The 21,123-nt window shown below is 50.4% G+C and overlaps 2 protein-coding genes across 5 annotated transcripts in view; both read right to left on the minus strand.

Moving 5' to 3' along the window:
- rgn (regucalcin) overlaps positions 1-2,020 on the minus strand; it is a 26,051-nt gene extending 24,031 nt beyond the window's left edge. The window contains exon 1 of one of the 4 annotated variants that reach the window (XM_054743070.2): positions 1,883-2,020. The gene's annotated coding sequence lies outside the window, so the exon portion shown is untranslated. Of the gene's footprint in view, positions 1-1,866 lie in introns of all 4 variants that reach the window. The other 3 variants (XM_054743068.2, XM_054743073.2, XM_054743069.2) reach the window with 3 other exon arrangements.
- Positions 2,021-3,312: 1,292 nt separating this feature from the next.
- vps16 (VPS16 core subunit of CORVET and HOPS complexes) overlaps positions 3,313-21,123 on the minus strand; it is a 32,632-nt gene continuing 14,821 nt past the window's right edge. The window contains exons 14-24 of the mRNA XM_054743063.2: positions 11,261-11,369; positions 11,050-11,184; positions 10,731-10,839; positions 10,554-10,651; positions 10,368-10,472; positions 4,602-4,679; positions 4,229-4,315; positions 4,023-4,105; positions 3,850-3,946; positions 3,669-3,772; positions 3,313-3,596 (exon numbers count right to left, since the gene is read on the minus strand). Coding sequence (XP_054599038.1) covers positions 3,455-3,596; positions 3,669-3,772; positions 3,850-3,946; positions 4,023-4,105; positions 4,229-4,315; positions 4,602-4,679; positions 10,368-10,472; positions 10,554-10,651; positions 10,731-10,839; positions 11,050-11,184; positions 11,261-11,369 — 1,147 coding nt within the window. The 3' untranslated portion in view covers positions 3,313-3,454. The remainder of the gene's footprint in view (positions 3,597-3,668; positions 3,773-3,849; positions 3,947-4,022; positions 4,106-4,228; positions 4,316-4,601; positions 4,680-10,367; positions 10,473-10,553; positions 10,652-10,730; positions 10,840-11,049; positions 11,185-11,260; positions 11,370-21,123) is intronic.

Consider the following 21,123-nt stretch of genomic DNA (forward strand, 5'->3'; position numbering starts at 1 on the left):
CGCCTCAGGCCCACGTGACCACAAAGCTAGCTCCGTGGAAAGGCCCAATAGAGCCTCGGTCTGGCCTGGAAACTGTTCCGGGACTTTGAGTCTCTGTGTTTGTGTATTCTTTTTTGGATATTTTTTGTGCAATTGTTGGACAAAATGACTTGCTGTGGCATTAATTGCACTAATAGAGCATCCAAGGAGTCTCCACTTCATTTTTTTCGGTAAGTAAAATTATATTTATGTATTTTAGGTCACTGCCGAGCTGAGCTTAGATTTTAACATGTACTGTTTAACCATGAAATTTAAATGTAATAGGGTAAAACCCAGTGCATTTAACATAATGCTGCACTTTAGAAAATGGGTTGAAATATAACATGTTGGTGGAGCTGGGTTCCCACTATCGGCTTGTGTAGCTCTCAGGAGACCGATGTTTTCCACCCGGTTCTCGCCTCCCCGCAGCTCGGTGCATCTCTGTCTGATCGCCGCTTCTGTCTGCTGCGCGGGCTGCCAGCTTGTGGAGCTCTGGGATGGAAACCTTTCCACCCGGGTCTCCCCAGTGGAAGCTCTGCGCATCTCAGATCGCAGCGGCGCTTGTCTGCTGTGCGGCTGCTGGCTTGTGGAGCTCTCGGAGACCTCTGTGTTCCACCCCGTTTTACCCAGCGGTCAGCCCGGCGTATCTCTGACTCAGAAGCTCTGGTGTTGTGCACAGTTAACTCCGGTTGTAGCTAGGTTGCTACCTCCGTTAGCTTAGCTCCCACCTCCGCGTTAGCTTTGGGTTAGCCTGTAGCTAGTTCGACCGGGTGCCGTCAGCCTCACAGCCCCACCCTCAGCTCCACCTCTCTTCCCTTTTGTGGAATTGTCTGGGCTTGACGGAACCTGTGACACGGTCAAAATGGTGGTGGTGGCCACCTCCCATTTGGCCTCAAAAACCTGTTATTGGAGCCCGTGGAAACCCATTGTCCAATATTTATATGTCGATGTGCCATACACAAGCACCACCAGTCCCGCCTTCCACCACCAGAAAAAGGAGAGTGAGGTGTCTTGCCCAAGGACACGACTGAGACATACGGGCTCAAACGTAATATTCCTAAAGCGACATAACTGTAGCTCCTCTGCTGCAGTTCCCCCATATATAATAAAATAAAAGAGCCAACAAAACCGAAAACATCTAAAACAAAGAAGCTTATTGATGAAGGTGGTGGTTTAGTGTGTTGTTGTTTTTAATTAGAAATAAAATGTTTTATTGTTTATTGGTTTCCAAACCCTAACCAATTTCATGTCTTCAAATGTATACTGTTGAACAGATTACCCTGACTGACTTCATATAAAAATAGATTTGTCTCAAACAAAATAAAACGAGTCAAAATCAGTTACTGTCTTTTATCTCCCCGAAACCAAACTTTTTCATTCAGTAAATAGATAGAATAGACATATTTAAATGTTTGGTCGTGATTCATCCAACAACAGGCGGTAAATGTCTGCATAACACCGGATCGAGAAAGACCCGGGATCTGGAGGAGCGGAGAGGCGGAGTAGAGCTGACCGCGACTCTGCCACTGCTCCCGGTGTAAAGAGCCACCGCTGACCACAGGGAACCACGGAGTCACCTCTGACTCAGATGTGTTTGGGTTAGCGCAAGGCTGCAGTGGGTCTGGCGTAGTTTAACCAGGTAGTTAAGGTTAGTTTAACTAGCTGTAGGAACTTTGAACGAGCCAACGCGCTTTCCTGTTACGTTACAGTAAGTTCCGGTTAGCTGGTGTCAGAACCCTTCTTCTGCTTTTGCAGAACCAGAACCTGCTCCTCGGACCGCAAACAAACGCCCCTGCTGTTTAATCAGCGGATTTTGAATACAGTCTATTCGGGGCCAGGCACCCTTACCTGGGCAACGACTCACCTATCGCAGACCTCTGGGTATTTAGGTCCTTGACCTGTTCTTTTGGTCAGCTGAGATTAGCCCCGCCCATCCCGGTGGCCAACCCAGATGAAACGTAAAAAAAGTGCCGAATCAGCAGTCTGGTCCAGAACGAGGAAGTGGGATAAAAACTTCACGGATGACGTCAGCATAAAGTTTAAACTAAAGAACCAAAAGGATTGACTACTTTTCACACAGCTATTATTGCTACCTCTAAACATGCACGAGGGAGAACCATAGGGGAGAACATGCGCTCTGTAAAGCCTAGTTTGTGCTTATGTGTGGGAGAGACGCACACAATGGCGATGTTTTTAACGAAAGCGGTGTCCTGACCGTCACACGCTTCCATTCGCTGTGTCCTTCTATGGATGTTTAGAAAAGTGGGCTTGACTACGTTCACCCTTGCAAGACGGGGAGAGCCCTCGCCAAGACGTTTAATGGCGCTGCATGTCTCCGTACCAACGCAGACGCATAAACTACGCTTAAGCATGCATGGTGAGAATATGTTTCCCACAGCTCATCCAGATGTGACAAGTAGATGTTACCAAAGCACGCAGGTACATTATTGCCCAAGGAAATTTGAGTCGTGGATTTAACAAAAGCAATCAGATTTATTTTAACAAAAGGACAAAACAAATCAACAGTCAGCTACAACACCCCCCCCCCCCCCTAGACCTTACAGCAGGGGCAGACTAAACACTGACCAGTGACCTCCTTGCCCCCTTCACCTTGCAGACACCCTCAAAGGTTTATTTAACTCTTACTGCGGCTGCCTGTCAGAACAGGTACTGCACCCACTGCCCATCTCTAACTGGAAGTTGAACACAAACAACAAAACAAAAATACATTAATAATCAAACACCAGACACCATGAAATGCATTGAGGAGTGTGCTTCTCTCCTCCATACACACTATGAACCAGCAATTCTCACACGCATTCACATACACGCTCCAGTTAGTGTGGGTTAGGGTTAGCCCACACATTAGTGGGCTTCACATTGGCCCAACCAGCCTCACAGTTCTTTGTCCAGGGTCCAGGCCTGGACCCGAAAAATTAGCCCGCTGTTCCCCTCGCAGCTAATCACCATATCGTCAGTTGAGCTTGTTCCAAACTGCGTCTGCTGTGAGCCAAGTGGGACTGTGTGAACACACACCCTCCTTCCTTTAACCCAGGTTTCAACCCAGAAACCACAGCAAAGCAGGAACCCTCCTGAGCTCAACGGATCTCTCCACGCAGACACTGTCCCTCTCTCAACTCCTCCTTCCCAGATTGGGAGAACCGATGCCTCTTCAGGGTCTACACTGCCCAAGGAGCAGCATGTCATGCCCCAGATCCAATGCCCCAAGCACAATAAGGATAACAACAGAACACTGATGAATTCCTAATGATCTTCCAGTAACAGAAACAGTCAGATGTTTAGATGTGTTTAATGAAACGGCCCAGAGAAAAGCTAACACCTTGTCAAAATTTTTTTATTTTCCATCTCATCAGCTGATAGATCAGACTCTTAGAATCTGACAGGAGCTTGTTTACGTGGTTGGACCACGTACACATCACTTTTTGGAAGAGTTGACCCGTGCTCGATTCAACCTGTCAACCAGAAGGTGGTCGGAGGCGGAGCATCTAGAGAGGACTGCCCCCAGCTCTGACTCGTTCCTGCGCTCGATGGCAGTGTCCGCTGCACCCTCCAGGTCACTGACAGAAACAGAAGAGAAATAAGCATAGGGTGGAGCCTCCTGCATGATAATGTCACAGCTGTCATCTTACCCCACAGCCAGGTGAGCTTTGACCTTCTGCTCAGGGGTTACTTTACAGACGTACTTCTTGGCTTCATACCTGTTGTTGTTCTTCATGCAAATTTCAACAAACGCCTGAAGACAAACGCAGCAAGGCTTTATGAGAAATGCAATACAATGGAAACAAAATGGTAAGGGGTGGAGCTTCTTACAAGATATCCAATGGGGGACTTCTTGCTCTTTGAGAATTTTTCCAACTCCTCCCACTCCTCCTTCTCTGCCAGAGACTTAAGCTTCAACCACCAATACCTGCAGAAGTAGACAAGGGTAGACAGGTGAGGAGAAGATAAAACACAGGTGTGACTGGTATGTTGGTTGTCATCACCTTTTGTCAGGTACTTTGAAATCTCTGTAGAGCTGCTCTGCTTGTTTGTGAAGTCCTAATGACATCAGAGCTTCCATGGTTCCCTGGACCAGAAGTGGCATCATTAAACAACACTTAGCTGGTTTGTAATTGGTCACATTTTTTGTTTGTTCAAATATCTCAAAAAATAAACTTTCACGTGGAAAACCCCCAGCACCTTAACCTACCTGCAGAGACAGCCCGAGAAGCCCCGCCCCTTTCTCATCATCCAACTTTCGTTGGAAACGAAGGAGACGCATCTCATCTTCTGTGGCCTAAAAGACCAGACAAGAGTCAAGGTGACATTTCTGTCTTTAGTTACTCAGGGAGGAGGAGCAGGAAAAAGGGGTGAAAGGCGCTGGAACATAAGAAACAAAATGGGAGAAGAGGGGGGGTGAAGGCGGGAATCAGGGAGGAAATTGTGTCATTTGATTACTTTCGGTCAGTCTTGAGGCGTGTTATGGTTTTCCGTTACACTTACCTGTACTGTGCACTTTCTGCCATGATGATTCAAAGGTCTTAGTTGTGGAACCAATAAAGAATTTTCTACTCTTAACTTACCTTTACAGCAAAGTCATTCTTGGCCTTATTGTATTCATCTATAGCACTCTGCAGGTGAGACAGTCGGCTCTCCAACCTCTGAACACACAGATCAAAGGTCAGCATGTCTGTTCTATTAAAGCTCAGAACTTGAAACCTTATATTTGAGATTTCTATCAGTTCAACACTCCAGACACACCAAACCTCTGGTTCATGGTTAGAGTTTTATCTGGGAGACAGTCAGGTTTAGGACTGAAACAGTCAATAGCCACGTTTACATGCGCATATTTAATCGGATTGAATGCCCAATCAGATCAAAAATTCTGCATGTAAACATGTCAATCAGAATATTCTCATCCGATTCGGCCCGATCGGATTGAAACTTCAATCCGATTGGGAGAGGTGGTTTATTTCGTTCATCATTCCGATTGACGTGCATGTACACAGCCATTCGGATTGTTGGGGTAAAATAATGCCCACTGTGCATGTGTGCAACAGCGAGCGGGCCTCTCTGCTGTCATTTGGACCACCTGACTTAAAAAATGACGGCGTAATTAACGAGCGGCGGCTTTTAAATCCGACGACAAGTCGTCCCCGTTTCAGTAATTTTTAATTCAGAACTTGCATTTTGTGGAAGTAAAATAAAAATCTGATTATTGCACAAATCATTTGACAAACATGTTCAAATCTGTACTGGAAATACGCAGGTTTATTGCAGGGGTTGCAGCGCACGGATCCCCGTTTCTGTCAGCTTTGAACGCAGCAGCTTCTGCAGCAGGTGATGGAGACACGCTTGTAAAGAACACAGGATAATATGGGTTTTACAGACCTGATTGGAGGCTGATGTTGGGTAGGAAAACGTCCTCGGTTAAATACTCTGGACGACAGTAAAGTCCGTGTTACAGGGTATCTGCAGGTTTAAGGGAGCCAAATTTAAGACTTTTTAAGACCTTTTTTAAGGCCACTTAGACCAAATTTAAGCTATTTTCATAATTAAATTTAAGCTTTATTTTCCAGCTATTGCCTGGAACTGGTGCTAACCGCGTCGCGAACATGGGATTAGCCATCCAGTTACCATCAAACTTGCACTTCCCCATGGCGCAAGCTCCCACTAGTTTAACCAGTTAATGTGCTCATCTAAAAATAGCCCCTTTCACAAGCAACTGAATGTGTATGGTTCCGCTTACACTAACATCGTACGCAAAAAATGCTGAATACTAACTAGAAATTCATGAAAATTTCATAGAAATAAAATAATCTTGTTTATTGGGTCTTTGAAAATTTAAGACCTTTGGAAACTGTATTTAAGGATTATATGTCATTTTTAAGGATTTTTAAGGCCTTAAATTTGGAAAAGCTAATTTAAGACTTTTTAAGATTTTTTAAGGACCCGCGGATACCCTGGTGTTAAAAGCACGTAAACACAGATGACCTGAGATGCGGTACGTTAATGATGAACACAGGCTTCTAAACTTTCTGAACATCTTCTGTTATCTTGTTTGAACAGATTTTTCTCAACAGTTTCAGCTGATTGTCACATGTTATTAATAATAAGCCACAACAGAGCACAGTAATAAAACATGAGTCTAACCCCCCCCCCCCCCCCCACCCCCCACCCCCGCTCTGTGCCGCAGCGCAACGGCACAGCTGTCACTTCAGACCCGCAGACCAGCTGATCAAGAGGCAGAGACATAACCCTCCCTTATTTTAATCAACAATAAAATGCAGCAAAGCATATATCTGCAGTTATTCACTGAAGAAAACGTAACTTCTATGAGCTAAATAAAAATATTAAATTGAATAAATGGATCAGGAAAGCAGGGAAGAATAGTTATTTCTGTTTTTACATTTTTCATTTCGTTTCATGGCGTTTGTTTACAATTTTCCTTTTGGGAAAGGCAACTCTGCGCATGCTCAACCTATTTAATCGGATTAAATGCTTGGTGCATATGTACGCACGGCATGATCGGATCATTTCAGTTCGTGTCCATGTGAACAGTGATTATATATAGCTTAAAAAGAAGTGGACCTAAAACGGGCCCCTGGGGAACCCCACAAAAAAGAGGTGCCACTCTAGAGGCGCAATTCCCCAGGGCAACATTAAAACATCTGCAATTAAAATAGGAGTGGAACCACTCTAAAGCTGTTCAACGAATGCCAATTAACTGCTCCAGTCGCTGTAATAGGATTGCGTGGTTGACAGTGTCAAAGTCTAAAAGCACCAACAACACATTAAAATCAGAATCAGAGGCAAGCAAAATATCGTTAAAACACGAATAAGAGCAGTCTTAGTGCTGTGGTGAGGGTGAAAACAAGACATAAAAAGATCTAAAACATTGTTGGATGTAATGAAATTAAAAATCTGGATAAAACCATCTTCTCCAACAAGGTTTGGTATTTGAATTACCCCGGGGAACGAGAAGGTAGCTTCCGTTCGCCTTCGCGTCGGGGAACGGGTCCTGACTGTTGTTTGTGCTTATGGGCCAAATATCAGTTCAGAGTACCAACCCTTTTTGGAGTCCCTGGGACGAGTGCTAGATAGTGCTCCATCAGGGGACTCCATTGTCCTGCTGGGGGACTTCAATGCTCACGTGGGCAATGACAGCTTAACCTGAAGGGGTATGATTGGGAGGAACGGCCTCCCTGATCTGAACTCGAGTGGTGTTTCATTATTGGACTTCTGTGCAAGCCGCAGTTTGGCCATAACGAACACCATGTTCGAACATAAGGATGCCCATCGGTACACTTGGTACCAGGGCAGCCTAGGTCGCAGGTCGATGATAGACTTTGTAGTCGTATCATCTGACCTGTGGCCATATGTTTTGGACACCCGAGTGAAGAGAGGAGCGGAGCTGTCAACTGATCACCACCTAGTGGTGAGTTGGATCAGATGAAAGGGGAAGATGTCGCGTAGACCTGGCAGACCCAAACACATAGTGAGGGTCTGCTGGGAACGCCTGGCAGACGAACCTGTCAAGACGGTCTTCAACTCCCACCTCCGGCAGAATTTTGACCGCGTCTCGAGAGCAGTGGGGGACATTGACTCCGAGTGGGCCTTGTTCCACTCTGCAATTGTTGAGGCGGCTGTTGCTAGCTGCGGTTGCAAGGTGGCTGGTGCCAGTCGTGGTGGCAATCCCCGTACCCGCTGGTGGACACCAGAGGTTCAGGGAGCCGTCAGGCTGAAGGAGGAGGCCTACAGGGCGTGGCTGGTCTGTGGGTCTCCGGAGGCAGCAGACAGGTACCGGATAGCCAAGCGGGGTGCAGTAGTGGCAGTTTCCGAGGCAAAATCTCGGGCGTGGGAGGAGTTTGGAGAGGCCATGGAGAAAGACTATCGATCAGCTCCAAAGAGGTTTTGGCAAACTGTCTGGCGCCTCAGGAGAGGAAGGCAGCAACTCGCTCAAACTGTTTACAGTGGGGATGGGGAGCTGCTGACGTCAACTGGGGCTATAGTCGTACGGTGGAAGGAATACTTTGAGGAGCTCCTCAATCCCACCGATGCGCATTCCGAGGAATAACCAGAGCCGGGAGACCTGGGGATGGACTGTCCAATCTCTTTGGCAGAAGTTGCTGAGGTAGTCAAACAACTACACAGCGGCGGAGCCCCGGGGGCGGATGAGGTTCGTCCTGGGTATCTCAAGGCTATGGATGTTGTAGGGCTGTCATGGTTGACACGTCTCTGCAACATTGCGTGGTCATCGGGGGCAGTTCCTGTGGAGTGGCAGACCGGGGTGGTAGTCCCCATCTTTAAGAAGGGTGACCTGAGGGTGTGTTCCAACTATAGGGGGATCACACTCCTCAGCCTCCCTGGAAAGGTCTACTCCAAGGTACTGGAGAGGAGGGTACGATCGATAGTTGAATCTCAGATTGAGGAGGAGCAATGTGGTTTTCGTCCTGGCCGTGGAACTGCGGACCAGCTCTATACCCTTGCAAGAGTGATGGAGGGGACATGGGAGTTTGCCCAACCAATCCACATGTGTTTTGTGGATTTGGAGAAGGCTTATGACCATGTCCCCAGGGGCACCCTGTGGGGGACGCTCTAGGAGTATGGGGTGGGTGGCTTTCTGTTAAGGGCCATTCAGTTCCTTTACCAGAGGAGCATGAGTTTGGTCCGCATAGCCGGTAGTAAGTCGGACCTGTTCCCGGTGAGGGTTGGACTTCGCCAGGGCTGCCCGTTGTCACCGGTTCTGTTCATTACCTTTATGGACAGAATTTCTAGGCGCAGCCGTGGTGTGGAGTGTGTCGAGTTTGGTGGCAGGAGAATCTCGTCTCTGCTTTTTGCGGATGATGTGGTACTACTAGCTTCATCCAGCTCTGACCTTCAGCTCTTGCTGGGTAGGTTCGCGGCCGAGTGTGAAGCGGCTGGGATGAGGATCAGCACCTCCAAATCTGAGACCATGGTTCTCGAACGGAAAAAGGTGGCTTGCCAACTCCGGGTCGGGAGAGAGGTCCTACCTCAAGTGGAGGAGTTTAAGTATCTCGGGTTCTTGTTCACGAGTGAGGGTAGGAGGGATCGGGAGATCGACAGGCAGATTGGTTCAGCATCTGCAGTGATGCGGACTCTGAGCCAATCTATCGTGGTGAAAAGGGAGCTGAGCCAGGAAGCAAGGCTCTCGATTTACCGGTCGATCTACGTCCCAATCCTCACCTATGGTCATGAGCTTTGGGTAATGACCGAAAGAACAAGATTGCGGATACAAGCGGCCAAAATGAGTTTCCTCCGTAGGGTGGCCGGGCTCAGCCTTAGAGATAGGGTGAGGAGCTCGGACATTCGGGAGGGACTCGGAGTAGAACCGCTGCTCCTCCGGATCAAAAGGAGCCAGTTGAGGTGGTTTGGGCATCTGGTCAGGATGCCTCCTGGACGCCTCCCTGGGGAGGTGTTTCGGGCATGTCCTGCCGGCAGGAGGCCCCCGGGTCGACCCAGGACACGTTGGAGAGGTTACATCTCCAATCTGGTCCGGGAACGCCTTGGGGTCCTGCCGGAGGAGCTGGTGGAGAAGACCGGGGAGAGGACTGTCTGGAGCTCCCTATTTGGGATGCTGCCCCTGCGACTCGGACGGAGGAAGACGACGATATTATTGTATTGTGAGACATGTAAGACATCGTGTCATATCACGAGGTTCCCAGCCCTTAGTGTATAGCCTTTTCTTGTAACTTTCTTTCTGTTTTACTGCAGTTACACCTACATTTCCTGTCTGAGGGATAAATGACTTTACTATTTGGTCATAATGCAAGATTTAAACATAGGTAAAAAAAATAAATATGTTCTACTAGTTAAAATCATTTAAATATTTTCTAAATTAAGATATTTAAAAGTCTGCCAGTTCGCAAGTCCAAACAAAGTTTTGAAGAGAGAAGAAAATACTATGCAATTGTAAATAAAGTCATGATGAAAGGAACTACTTCCGGTAGAGATAATGAGCCACCATCATGTACTTCTGGTTGTATTATATCCGGTTACGGTAAAAAACATGCTGTCTGCAGCCATATCTTCTTGAAGTGAATGGGGTGGAGTCACGTGACTAGCTGTGACATGAACTCCACTGGTCTGTGCCACAACTTCTTAAGGGACATGAACATCGGCAACGTACTCACGTCTTTTCATTTATTTTAAATACCGGACATACCAACATGGGCAAAATGACGTTGTAAGTCATTCATTTTGGTAACAGTAAATTTTTGATTTACCGTCAAGCCCGAGCAGAAAGGTAAATCAAAGGTAAGAAAGAGTTGGTATTCCATTCTTTAGACAGAGGTCAAACACAGAGCTGATACAGGTGTGACCATTACCTTTTCTCTGTAACTTGCCATGATGTAGTAGTTTGCCAGCTCCTGGTGATCATCATCCTGGTTGTAGAGATCTTTCAGAGTCTCCTGTTCCTGTAGTTTACAGAACTGACAACAATCATGTGACAGGTTGATACATGCAGGTGAAGACTCAGCATCCCCTAACAAAGCACAGCCAGGTGAGCTCACCTGTCTGTAAAGACTGAGCGCTACAGGTTGATTCCTCAAAGTCATGAAGAAATCTCCTCGATTCATTTCATTTTTCAGATATGTGACCACTGTGTATACTGACAACACGCACATTAATACATTCGGTAACAAATCACTTCTCTGACAGATAGATGTAGACGGGGCCTTAGTACTCACCTAGGTCAGTGTCGCCACTTTCCACAGCTTTACCAAGAGCCAGCTGACTCCTCTTCATCTTCAGCAGCAGAGGAACCTGTTCTCCAGAACGAGCTTCAAAATCCAGCAGCTGGTGGAGGTAAACAGTCAGTACTACAGAATACTATACAAAAAATTATTTCTGTGGGGAGTTGGAAAAAAAATAACTGAGTATTACAGAATTCTGAAGACGTTATAAAAATGCTACAAAGAACTGCAAATAAAATCACAGAAGACCACAAAACAATACACAATATCAAAATACTTCTAAACTTGGCTGAGTATTTTCTGACTGAAGTACCTTTATAGCAAGCTCAGTGCGTCCACATTCGTATGCTTTAGCAGCAATATGCGAGTATGAAACTCCAGGTGAGTCTCCAACCTTCAAACAAACAGCCCGAGCTATGGCCTCATCAGATAGGTCTTTCTGCTGTACCTGGACATGCCCACAACACACTGGTCAGAATTGCATGTGGAAGTAGCCTCAGGTGAAATCGTGTGTGTTTGCTTACCTTACACGAAGCCCAATGCTTCAGAACTCTGCTCACCCCCTGATAATCCGGAATCTTCAGATAGCGACAAATTTCAATGGCTAACGGGTAAAACTGCCTGTACACCAACCTGAACGAGACAGGTACAAAGATATAGAGACAAATCAGGCAAATGTGAAGAACAGGTAAGAGAAACATGAGACCTTTTCTTCACATTGCATCACCTTGTCAACATTTTGTTATGTAGCAGCTTCATTCCAAAACGTATTATCCCCCCACAAAATTCGACAGATTCCTTTACAATTTTTCTCACTTGCTAAAACGTTAAATGCTGTTCTCTTTCTTAACATTCGTTTCGATGTCTCACTATGGGATACGCCCCTCCGCGGATTCCTCAGAAGCACTTATCTCAATACGCCAATCCTGATTGGCCAGTGACCGTGACGTACGCGTCCCCCTGCTACTATAAGTAGCAAGCGTCCCAACGTACGCCCTATTCAATCACCTCTTCTCGCTTCGGTGGTCGCTTATCTCTGAGGTAAGTTAGCTCAACTGTTCACAGACGGAGCCTTCTAATATTCTCTCCGTCGCCGAACGTTAACTTACCGTCCTTCTGTCCTGACCTTCACCATAGGCTCGGGGCATAACGAGCAGCTTCACACTCCAGTGCATCTGTTCGTTCTATGCTAACACACCAGTTAGCCAACATGGAAGCCGCTCCTCCCACCAGAGGAGTCGACGGTGCAGGAGCTCGCCTCTGTACCTGTGGGAACAAAATCTCAAGCAAAGACCCGCACAGGGTCTGCTCGAGCTGCCTCGGGCTGGAACACGCCCAGCTGGCATTGGAAGTCCCCGGGTCATGTGAGAGCTGCGCTTGCTTCACCCTGAAGAGCCTTCGCCGGCGGCTAGCGCGCCAAGCTAGCCTGTCGGGGAAGGACCCTTGCCTGCCGGCCCCTGGGCCACCGCCTGGGGACGCCAGCGAACATGTCCTCCCGGAGCCGGAACCGTGTGCCGAACTCAGCTGGGGCTCACAGCTCGAACTGGCCGGTCCGAGCCACCCCGCCGAGGATGTGTTGGAGTTGGACTACGGAGACGACGAGGACACCTCGGAACTCCTCATTTCAGAGGAGGACGACGTCTTTCTCCCCATCGCTCAGGCCTCCATGCCTAGCTTTCCGTCCTCTCCCAGGGATGGAGCGGTTTCTCCGGCCGCCCACCTGGACATGCAGTCAGTCTGCCGACGCGCTGCGACCAGGCTCAACATCCCTTGGCCCACCGTGGTCACTGAGGCTGTCAGATCCCGCTACGAGGGAAAGAAGCTGCCTCAGGCCACGAGGGCGGCAAAGCCCCTCCTCCCCGCCTTCCCGGAGCTACTCCAAGAAGTGGGGTCCTCCTGGGACAAACACCCGTTCAGCTCCAGGTCTCCTGTCCAAGGAGCCTCCTCGCTGGACTTCGAAGGGATGGAGACGGCTGGCATGCTTCGCATGCCGCCGATGGAACCGCTGGTTGCAGCCCACCTGCACCCACGGCTCTCGGCGACTTCCTCCAGGCCTCCCGCTCTCCCTGCGAAGGCGGACCGCTTCCAGTCGGCGCTGAACGAGAGGGCGTACAAGGCTGCCGCCATCTCGGTCCGAGCTTTGAATGTCTCCTCCATGCTCTCGGCGTACCAAGCCGAGCTCTGTGAGGACATGAATACGAAGCCGGACCCGGAGGTGCGGGAGGAAATCACCGTACTGACCGACATCTGCCTGCGTGTGCAGCGCTGCGCGGTCCATGCTACGGCTAAAGCTATGGGCATGACGGTGCTTCAAGAACGTGCACGATGGCTGAACCTCACCAACCTCTCTGAGAGAGAGAAGGAGGACATTTTGGACATGCCAATCGTGCCTGAAGGCATTTTCGGCTCTGCCCTGGCATCAATGCAGCAACGGTGTGCGGCTAAAAAGAAAGAGGATGAAGCCCTTCATCTCTGCCTTCCCCGTAAACCCTCACCGGCGCTGCCGGCTCGGCCGAACCTGCCTCAGGCAGCTGCCCGAGCCCAGCCTCAGTTCCGGATCCCAAAGCGCCCGAAGCCTCAAGCTGTCCAACCAGCTCCTTCGGGCTCAGAGCCTCGACCAGTTTGGCCTCAGGGATCCGGCAACCAAGCTGCTCCGCCACCGGGACAATCCACCAGACACGGCGGTCAGCAGGTGAGGAGGAAGAAGTGGGCAGCCTGTCGGAGTTCTTCCCTCCCGACGCTGCAGCTGGCGGTTCCCCGTTCGCCAGCTCCTCCTGTTGGATGTTGCCATGGTGCTTTCTCCCCCCCCCTCACGGAACCCCTCCGGCAGAGTTCCCGAGCGGTCCAGGGTGGGGCCAGGACGTGCAGCCGGCGGTGCCGGCTCAAAGCACACGTCACAAGCACTCACATTGTTTTTCACAAACATGTCACGCTCAAGGAGCATTAAAAGGTTCGCTGTCGCATCCAGACAAGATGTCAAGGGCGCAGCAAAAATCAATATAAATGTCACCCATGAGCGGTTCCAGGCGGGGGCGGCGCCACGGGTCGTCCCCGTAAGCCTGGGCCGTCAAAGCACAAAGCCCCCGCGCATGCGCAGTGGCTGCCACGAGCACCGCTGCCCCACAACCTCTGGAGGGAGCTGGTGCTCCGTGTGTCACGGCTGTGTCACCGCTCTCCACCCACAGGGAGGAATGGACAGCGGTTTCTGCTTCACGTTGGGTGCTGAGAACAATTTCGAGGGGTTACAGGCTCCAATTCGCTTCTGTTCCTCCTCGATTCTCCGGCGTAGTGTTCTCCCACGCCCAGGGGTCGTCAGCTCACATCCTTCAGGGAGAAATCTCCTCCCTGCTGGAGAAGGGAGCGATATGCATTGTGCCTCCCGATCGGTCTCAGAGCGGTTTCTACTCCAGGTACTTCCTGGTCCCGAAGCGGGGAGGGACCGGGATTCGCCCGATCCTGGATCTGAGGGCCCTGAACCGATGCCTCAGAAAGTACAGATTCAAAATGCTCACGCTCTCATCCCTTTTGCGTCTGATTCACCAGAGCAACTGGCTCACCTCAATCGACCTGAGGGACGCATACTTTCATGTTCCCGTGTACCCTCCACACAGGACATTTCTGAGGTTTGCCTTTCAGGGAGTGTGTTACGAATACACCGTGCTCCCATTCGGCCTCTCGCTGAGCCCGAGGGTGTTTGTCAGGTGTACGGAGGCGGCGATCGCCCCTCTGAGAGGGAGGGGCATTCGGCTGGCCACGTATTTAGACGACTGGCTCCTGCTGGCACGGTCCAGAGAGGAGACAGCGTCAAACACGCTGGTTGTGATTCCTCCCTTGTGTGGTCTGGGTTTCAGAATAAACTGGCAGAAAAGCGCTTTGCTCCCCTCCCAGAAAATAACCTTTCTAGGTCTGAATCTGGACTCAGGGGCGTTCACGGCCCGTCTCTCGGCACCGCGCGTGAACGCGCTCTCGTTCTGCCTGGCGCGCTTCCGCCTACACAGTTCGGTGCGGTTTGCGTTATGCCTCAGGCTTTTGGGTCTCATGGCGTCGGCTATTTCAGTGGTACCACTCGGCCGTCTACACATGAGAGATTCTCAACGCTGGGTGGCTTCTCTGGGTCTCTCTCCAGTACGCCACAGAGCGCGCAGGGTGACGGTCTCTGCAGCGTGCGTCACGGCGCTCCGCTGTTGGCGTCACCCCTCCCTCTTGGCACAGGGGGTGCCTTTGGGGTTGGTTCTCGTGAGGAGAGTGGTCACGACAGATGCGAGCCTGTCAGGTTGGGGGGGGCTCCTGGAGGGTCGCTCTGTCAGGGGTGTGTGGAGCAGAGAGCTCTGGGGGACACACATAAATTATCTGGAACTCCTCACGGTCTTTCTAGCCCTGAGGCGCTTCCTGCCTTTTCTCTCCGGCCATCATGTCCTAGTGAGAACAGACAACACCTTGACTGTGGCTTATATAAACCACCAGGGGGGGCTGCGCTCCGTGCGGTTACACACGCTGGCACGCAGACTGATCCTATGGTGCAGCAGGCATCTCCTCTCAATCAGAGCCACCCATGTCCCGGGTGTTCTGAATCGGGGGGCGTATCTGTTGTCCAGAGGGACACCCCTGTACGGGGATTGGAGCCTGCATCTAGCAGTGTTGGAACAGATTTGGATCCGGTTCGGCACAGCCGTAGTGGATCTTTTTGCCTCCAAGGAGAATGCTCACTGTCCTCTGCGCGACCGAGACGCTCCACTCGGCGTGGACGCGCTGGCGCACGACTGGCCACGGGGACTGCTTTACGCTTTTCCCCCAGTGGCCCTGATACCACCCACCTTGCTGAGGGTACGAACCCAGCTCCACACTCTCATTCTGGTGGCCCCATACTGGCCAGCTATGCATTGGGTGGCGGACATTTTCCAGCTCCTAGAGGGCCAACCTTGGAAACTTCCGCTTCGCAGGGACCTGGTGTCCCAAGCGGGAGGCTCGATCTTCCACCTTCATCCAGAACGGCTGGCCCTGTGGGCCTGGCCCCTGAGGGGTGCGGGCTAGTGTCAGCAGAGCTGCCCCAGGCGGTCATTCGAACCATTCAGAATGCTAGGGCCCCCTCCACTAGGTCCCTATATGACTGTAAATGGAGGGTGTTTGAAGCCTGGTGTCAGGGCAGGGAGGTCTCACCCTTCCAATGCCCGGTGAACGTCATTCTGTCTTTCCTGCAAGACTTGTTGGATGGGAAGAAGGCTTTCTCCACCATTAAAGTGTACCTAGCAGCCATTTCCTCCCGACACTTGGGTTTTGGGAAGAAACTGGCAGGTCAACACCCCCTGGTGTGTAGCTTCATGAGGGGCGCGCGCAGGCTTCTCCCTGTGTCTCGACCCCTGGTGCCCTCATGGGATCTGTCCTTGGTGCTGTCGGCCCTCTCCGGGCCTCCATTTGAACCTATGGACGGCTGAATCGGGGGGCCGACCTTAAGATCCTGTCTCTTAAGGTGGTGCTACTCCTGGCTTTGGTATCTGCAAAGCGAGTTAGTGACTTACAGGCTCTCTCTGTGCACCCATCCTGCACCCAGTTTGCACCCGGTGACATGAAGGTGTCCCTGAAGCCCAACCCTGCCTTTGTGCCTAAGGTGGTGGGCTCCTTTTCTCCTATTATCCTCACAGCTTTCTACCCGCCACCCTTCTCCTCTCCTGAGGAGGAGCGGTGGCACAAGCTGTGTCCGATTCGCGCGCTCAAGGAGTATGTGAATCGGACGGAGAACCTTCGCAGGGGGGACCAGCTTTTTGTGTCATGGGGTGGGCCTCGTAAGGGGAAACCCGTCACAAAGCAGAGGCTTTCCCACTGGATTGTGGAGGCTATTTCTATGGCTTACTCCTGTCAGGGCATTCAGGCTCCTGTTGGGCTCAGGGCCCATTCTACTAGGGGCCTGTCTGCTTCTTGGGCCCTTTTTCGGGGGCTGTCAATCCAGGAGATTTGTGCTGCAGCAAGTTGGGCTTCTCCACTTGCATTTGCACGCTTCTATAAGCTTGATGTTTCGGTCCCTGCAATGACTCACACGATTCTGAGTGTGGGGTCTTTGGCGGGCCAAGACGTATCCCTGTAGGTTGGTGATCGCTGGATAAGCTGTCTGGCAATACGGGAGTCTCCATATCCCATAGTGAGACATCGAAACGAATGTTAAGAAAGAGAACTTTAGGTTACTGTCGTAACCCCGGTTCTCTGAGTAACATGAGTGAGATGTCTCACCAGACAACCCTTCTTGCTGGGCGAAGCGAGAAGAGGTGTTTATCTTGAATAGGGTGTACGTTGGGACGCTTGCTACTTATAGTAGCAGGGGGACGCGTACGTCACGGTCACTGGCCAATCAGGATTGGCGTATTGAGATAAGTGCTTCTGAGGAATCCGCGGAGGGGCGTATCCCATAGTGAGACATCTCACTCATGTTACTCAGAGAACCGGGGTTACGACAGTAACCTAAAGTTGTCTGAACCAAATGCTCAGTTGCTTGAACCCACTAATTGAATCAATAACTCTTTTGACAAAATCATAAGCACTTTTCACCTGTTTAGACACCACTTGCCAACACAATTTCATTGTGATACACCTGTGCTGCATAAAGGTGAGCAAAGGTGACAAAAGTCCAACACAAATAAAGCACAAGTGTCACCACTTGAACACAACTAAAATGGATCACACTTGTGGCTAATGATGTGGGGGAACATGTAAAGTAAGCCAATTCAAAGAGCACTGATATGTGAGGCCCTAGAATGGACAGAAATCTGAGAGGAAGAGTTCGTGGGAGAGGTGGTCAGCAAAGACAAAGAACAGTAATATCTTTTTTTTTTTTTTCCCCCGTGTCCTGTCTGGCTGTGAAGCAAACAGAATTGATGTCTGAATGCTGGTAACAAGCCTTAAAGGTTTACTCTCAGGTGGAGCATCAAAGCGTCTGATATGTCACGCCTGATACTTAAAACTATTATTGTTTTTGAATGCTTTTTAATTCCGACCAGACACGGAGACAGAGGTGTAAGAGAAAGGCGGATGGGGCCGGGGGGGGGGGGGGGGTGTTGGATCCACAAAAATAAACAACAATGAACAAGAGTCTGCTTCTAGAACTGCAGAAAGGGAGAAAAAAATAAAAACTAACAAAAAATGAGCCACAACAACAATACAACAAGATAAAGCTATCACTGTGTCAACTTGATGAAGAAATATAAAATCAACATTGTTTAACTGAACAATCACACGATAATAAATCACAGTGCATTAAGTGCCAACCATAGCCTTAAGACATGTGTTGAACGTGCCCAAGTCCACACTTATGAAAGCACCATGTGAGCACCTATGCGCTTGTTTATGTAAGGTTTCTCTATAGGAGCGTCCAATAGAGTGTGAGGGGCCACAGATCTTCCCCCTAAAGATGTGCAGGAGACGGAGGGAGCTCCAAGTCCCAGAGATCCAGGAACTGCCCCAGAGCACAGGAACCCCAGGGAGACTGTGACCAGAAAAGCCCCTGCCCCCCTCGAGAGGTGCAGAGGATTGCCCCTGGGGGTGGGGGGGTGGGGCACAACCAGCAGCCGGCAGAGTCCCGGGAGGTATCGGCGGCAAGCCCACAGGCCCGTCCGCAGCCTCCCACCCCCTAGCCGGCAGAGCCCGGGACCCAGCGAGCCAGGGCGACCACCCCTGCCGGGGACCCAGCAGAGCCCAGGGACCCAGACCCCACCAGGCCGCCACCGGGATTGGTCAGGCAGATGCCAAAAATCTTAAACTCCCTGACCCGGGAGCCCCGACCCAGGCAGACCAAGGCACCGCACTCTACACCAGGTGTGGCAGGGAAAGGGGAGACGAAGATCTATATCAAAAGAAGTCCCAGGAGAAGGCAGGAGTCAGGCCCCACCTGACATATCAAGTCATACACAAACACAGTCACACACTCCCTCCCTCATGCTCACACATACACATACACATACACATACAACCAAAGACTTACAAAAATGCACGCCAGACATCCACTCATGCTCCCCATACACACCCTATTCACTCTGGTCCTGGTACTGCTGCACATGGGGTACAAACATTACCAGTTCCCAAAGTTCCACCCTTTCTGCTGGGGTGCTGATGAGCAGGCTCCCCCGCCCAACGCTGAGCACAGAAACCTACCACCCCAGACCCCAACCAGTCGGCCGGATCTCCCTCCTAGCCTCCAGCCCCAGGAAGCCAAGCGACAACAGAGATGTTCTAAGACCCCTAGTCTCCCTCTGCCTGCTCCAATACGGTGTTAGTGAGTGTTGATGAGGTGTATTCCATGGCTGTGGTGAGCGGGCAGTGCGGGCATTGCCTGGCCTATGCTAGCTGATGCCACCACACCATCCCACTTGCACCCACAGCCCTCAGTGTCTAAGTGCAGTTTGCACCGACACTTGGGATGAGGCTGAGAAATCTCCCTGCCAACTGCCGTTGAATGTGCTCAGTCCCAAGGCCCTAAGTGTGTGTTTGCGTGGAATGTCGTCGGTGGAAGTGTCTAAGGTGCAAATAAAATTGGGGGGCAGGTTGCCATAGGAATGCGGAAATGGGGTCCATGCCCGCACTCTGATGATGTGAGGGAGCAGGAGGAGAGAAATGTGTGGGGGATGGGGAGGAATGGCTGGTTGGGCTTAGCCCTCCAGAGAGCCAGCTCCCCCACTGGCCCCAATAGGCACCTCTGTTGTCAAAATGCTACCTAGGGCATGGAGACCCCACCCCATCCTGCCAGGGCCCAAACCAGCAGGATCACAGAGCCTCACGGAGTCCGAGGGCACCAACCCCGTCCCACCCCAGCAGAATATCTACGCCCATCCCTGCATTTGCACAACTTCCAGATTATATAAGACATGGGACATCCAGGTAAGGTTGGGTTCTCCCCCTCCTGGACTTCCCCCTCCCCTGTGATGGGACAACAGAGGAACCAAGGTCTACCCGAGGCCCCTGAACCTGAGCCAGGCACTGCTGCATGTTCCTGCCTTCTCCCCGGCAGCATACATGTCAGGACCCGACCCCCAAGGCCCCGCCCAGATCCCCCCATGGGGCCGGCCACCCCACACCCCGAGCCCCCAGGCCCCCACCCAGACCCGCCCAGGGGCAATGCAGCTGCCAGGCATTGACCCATGGCCACCGCCAAGACCTCCAAGGGGCCCCACTCACAACCACCAGCAGTCCACCCCCCGAGGCAACCCAAGCACTTCCAGAGGGGGGCAACAGCCCCCCAGTCCCAGACAACCCCAGTGAACCCACCTCCAGGGCACGTCCGGATACTCCAAACTCAGACCCTCCACCCCCTCACCCACATCATCCCACAGGACAATATCAATGGTCACCCGTCATCACTATGTGATGGAACCGATCAAAGGAGCCCAGAGAGATTGATTTGAAGTGGAAGCAGAGGCTATGTCAAGTGTAACATGATCTAATAAAAGATTTCTATACTGGTTAATGCAGAGAGTTTCTCTATTTTTCCCAATTCAAGAGGATAGTTTTCTTAGCGATGCATATGGCAGTCAGAACCACGTGAGCCAAAGATGTTTCAATCGGGACATCGTCCAACAAGTAGACAAAGAGAGGGGGCGGTTGGGATATGACATTTCAGACACTTTGACAGGTCTTCACATACTCTACCCCAAAATTCCTGGACAGGACCACAGTGTGTGAATGTAATTGTCAGGAATGTTGTTTGTGCAGTGTGTACAGGTGTCAGACGACACAAACCCCATCTTGAACATCCGATGACCTGTATAGTGTACTCTGTGTAGAATTTTTTACTGAATTAATTGTAAATTGGGGTGTCTGATCATTTTAACAGTTTTTAAACAAGTTTGGGACCAGAAGTTCTGGTCAAAGCTGACTGATAGATCCACCTCCCATTTTTCAATAGAGATTGCTATTCTATCGTCTATTTTGGACAGTGTCTTATATACTTTAGACAGTAGTTTGGGGGGTTTGCGATTATAGAAGTCTAATACCCTTGGTAGTGTTTGTAATTCTATTTTATTAAGCTTAAATTTTTGTTTGACTGTTGCAAGCTCTCACATGCCAGAAACAATGGAGGAGGTCAGAAGGAAAGCAAAGATAAGCGAGAGCTTGCTCGTGCGAGTGGAATCAGGCAGGAGTGGTCCAACTGAAAAGAAAGCAGCAAAGGAGGTGGGGCAGAAGAAGGCCAACTGAAGAGACATCTCAGGATGTGAAAGTCCTCCGTGGGGAAGCTTTGGACTTTGGGTGGAGCTGAAACCAGCTTACAAATATAACGATCATATGGGTTTGGCTGTCTTGTGTTTGACTAAGATATGTAACTGACAAATAATCACATTGTTTTGCTGTCTTGTGATAAAAAGATGTATGTAACTGGCAAATGAATACATTGTTTAGTATGTCTCATGAC

This window comes from Nothobranchius furzeri, chromosome 14, assembly GCF_043380555.1.
Source record: "Nothobranchius furzeri strain GRZ-AD chromosome 14, NfurGRZ-RIMD1, whole genome shotgun sequence".
NCBI lineage: Eukaryota > Metazoa > Chordata > Actinopteri > Cyprinodontiformes > Nothobranchiidae > Nothobranchius > Nothobranchius furzeri.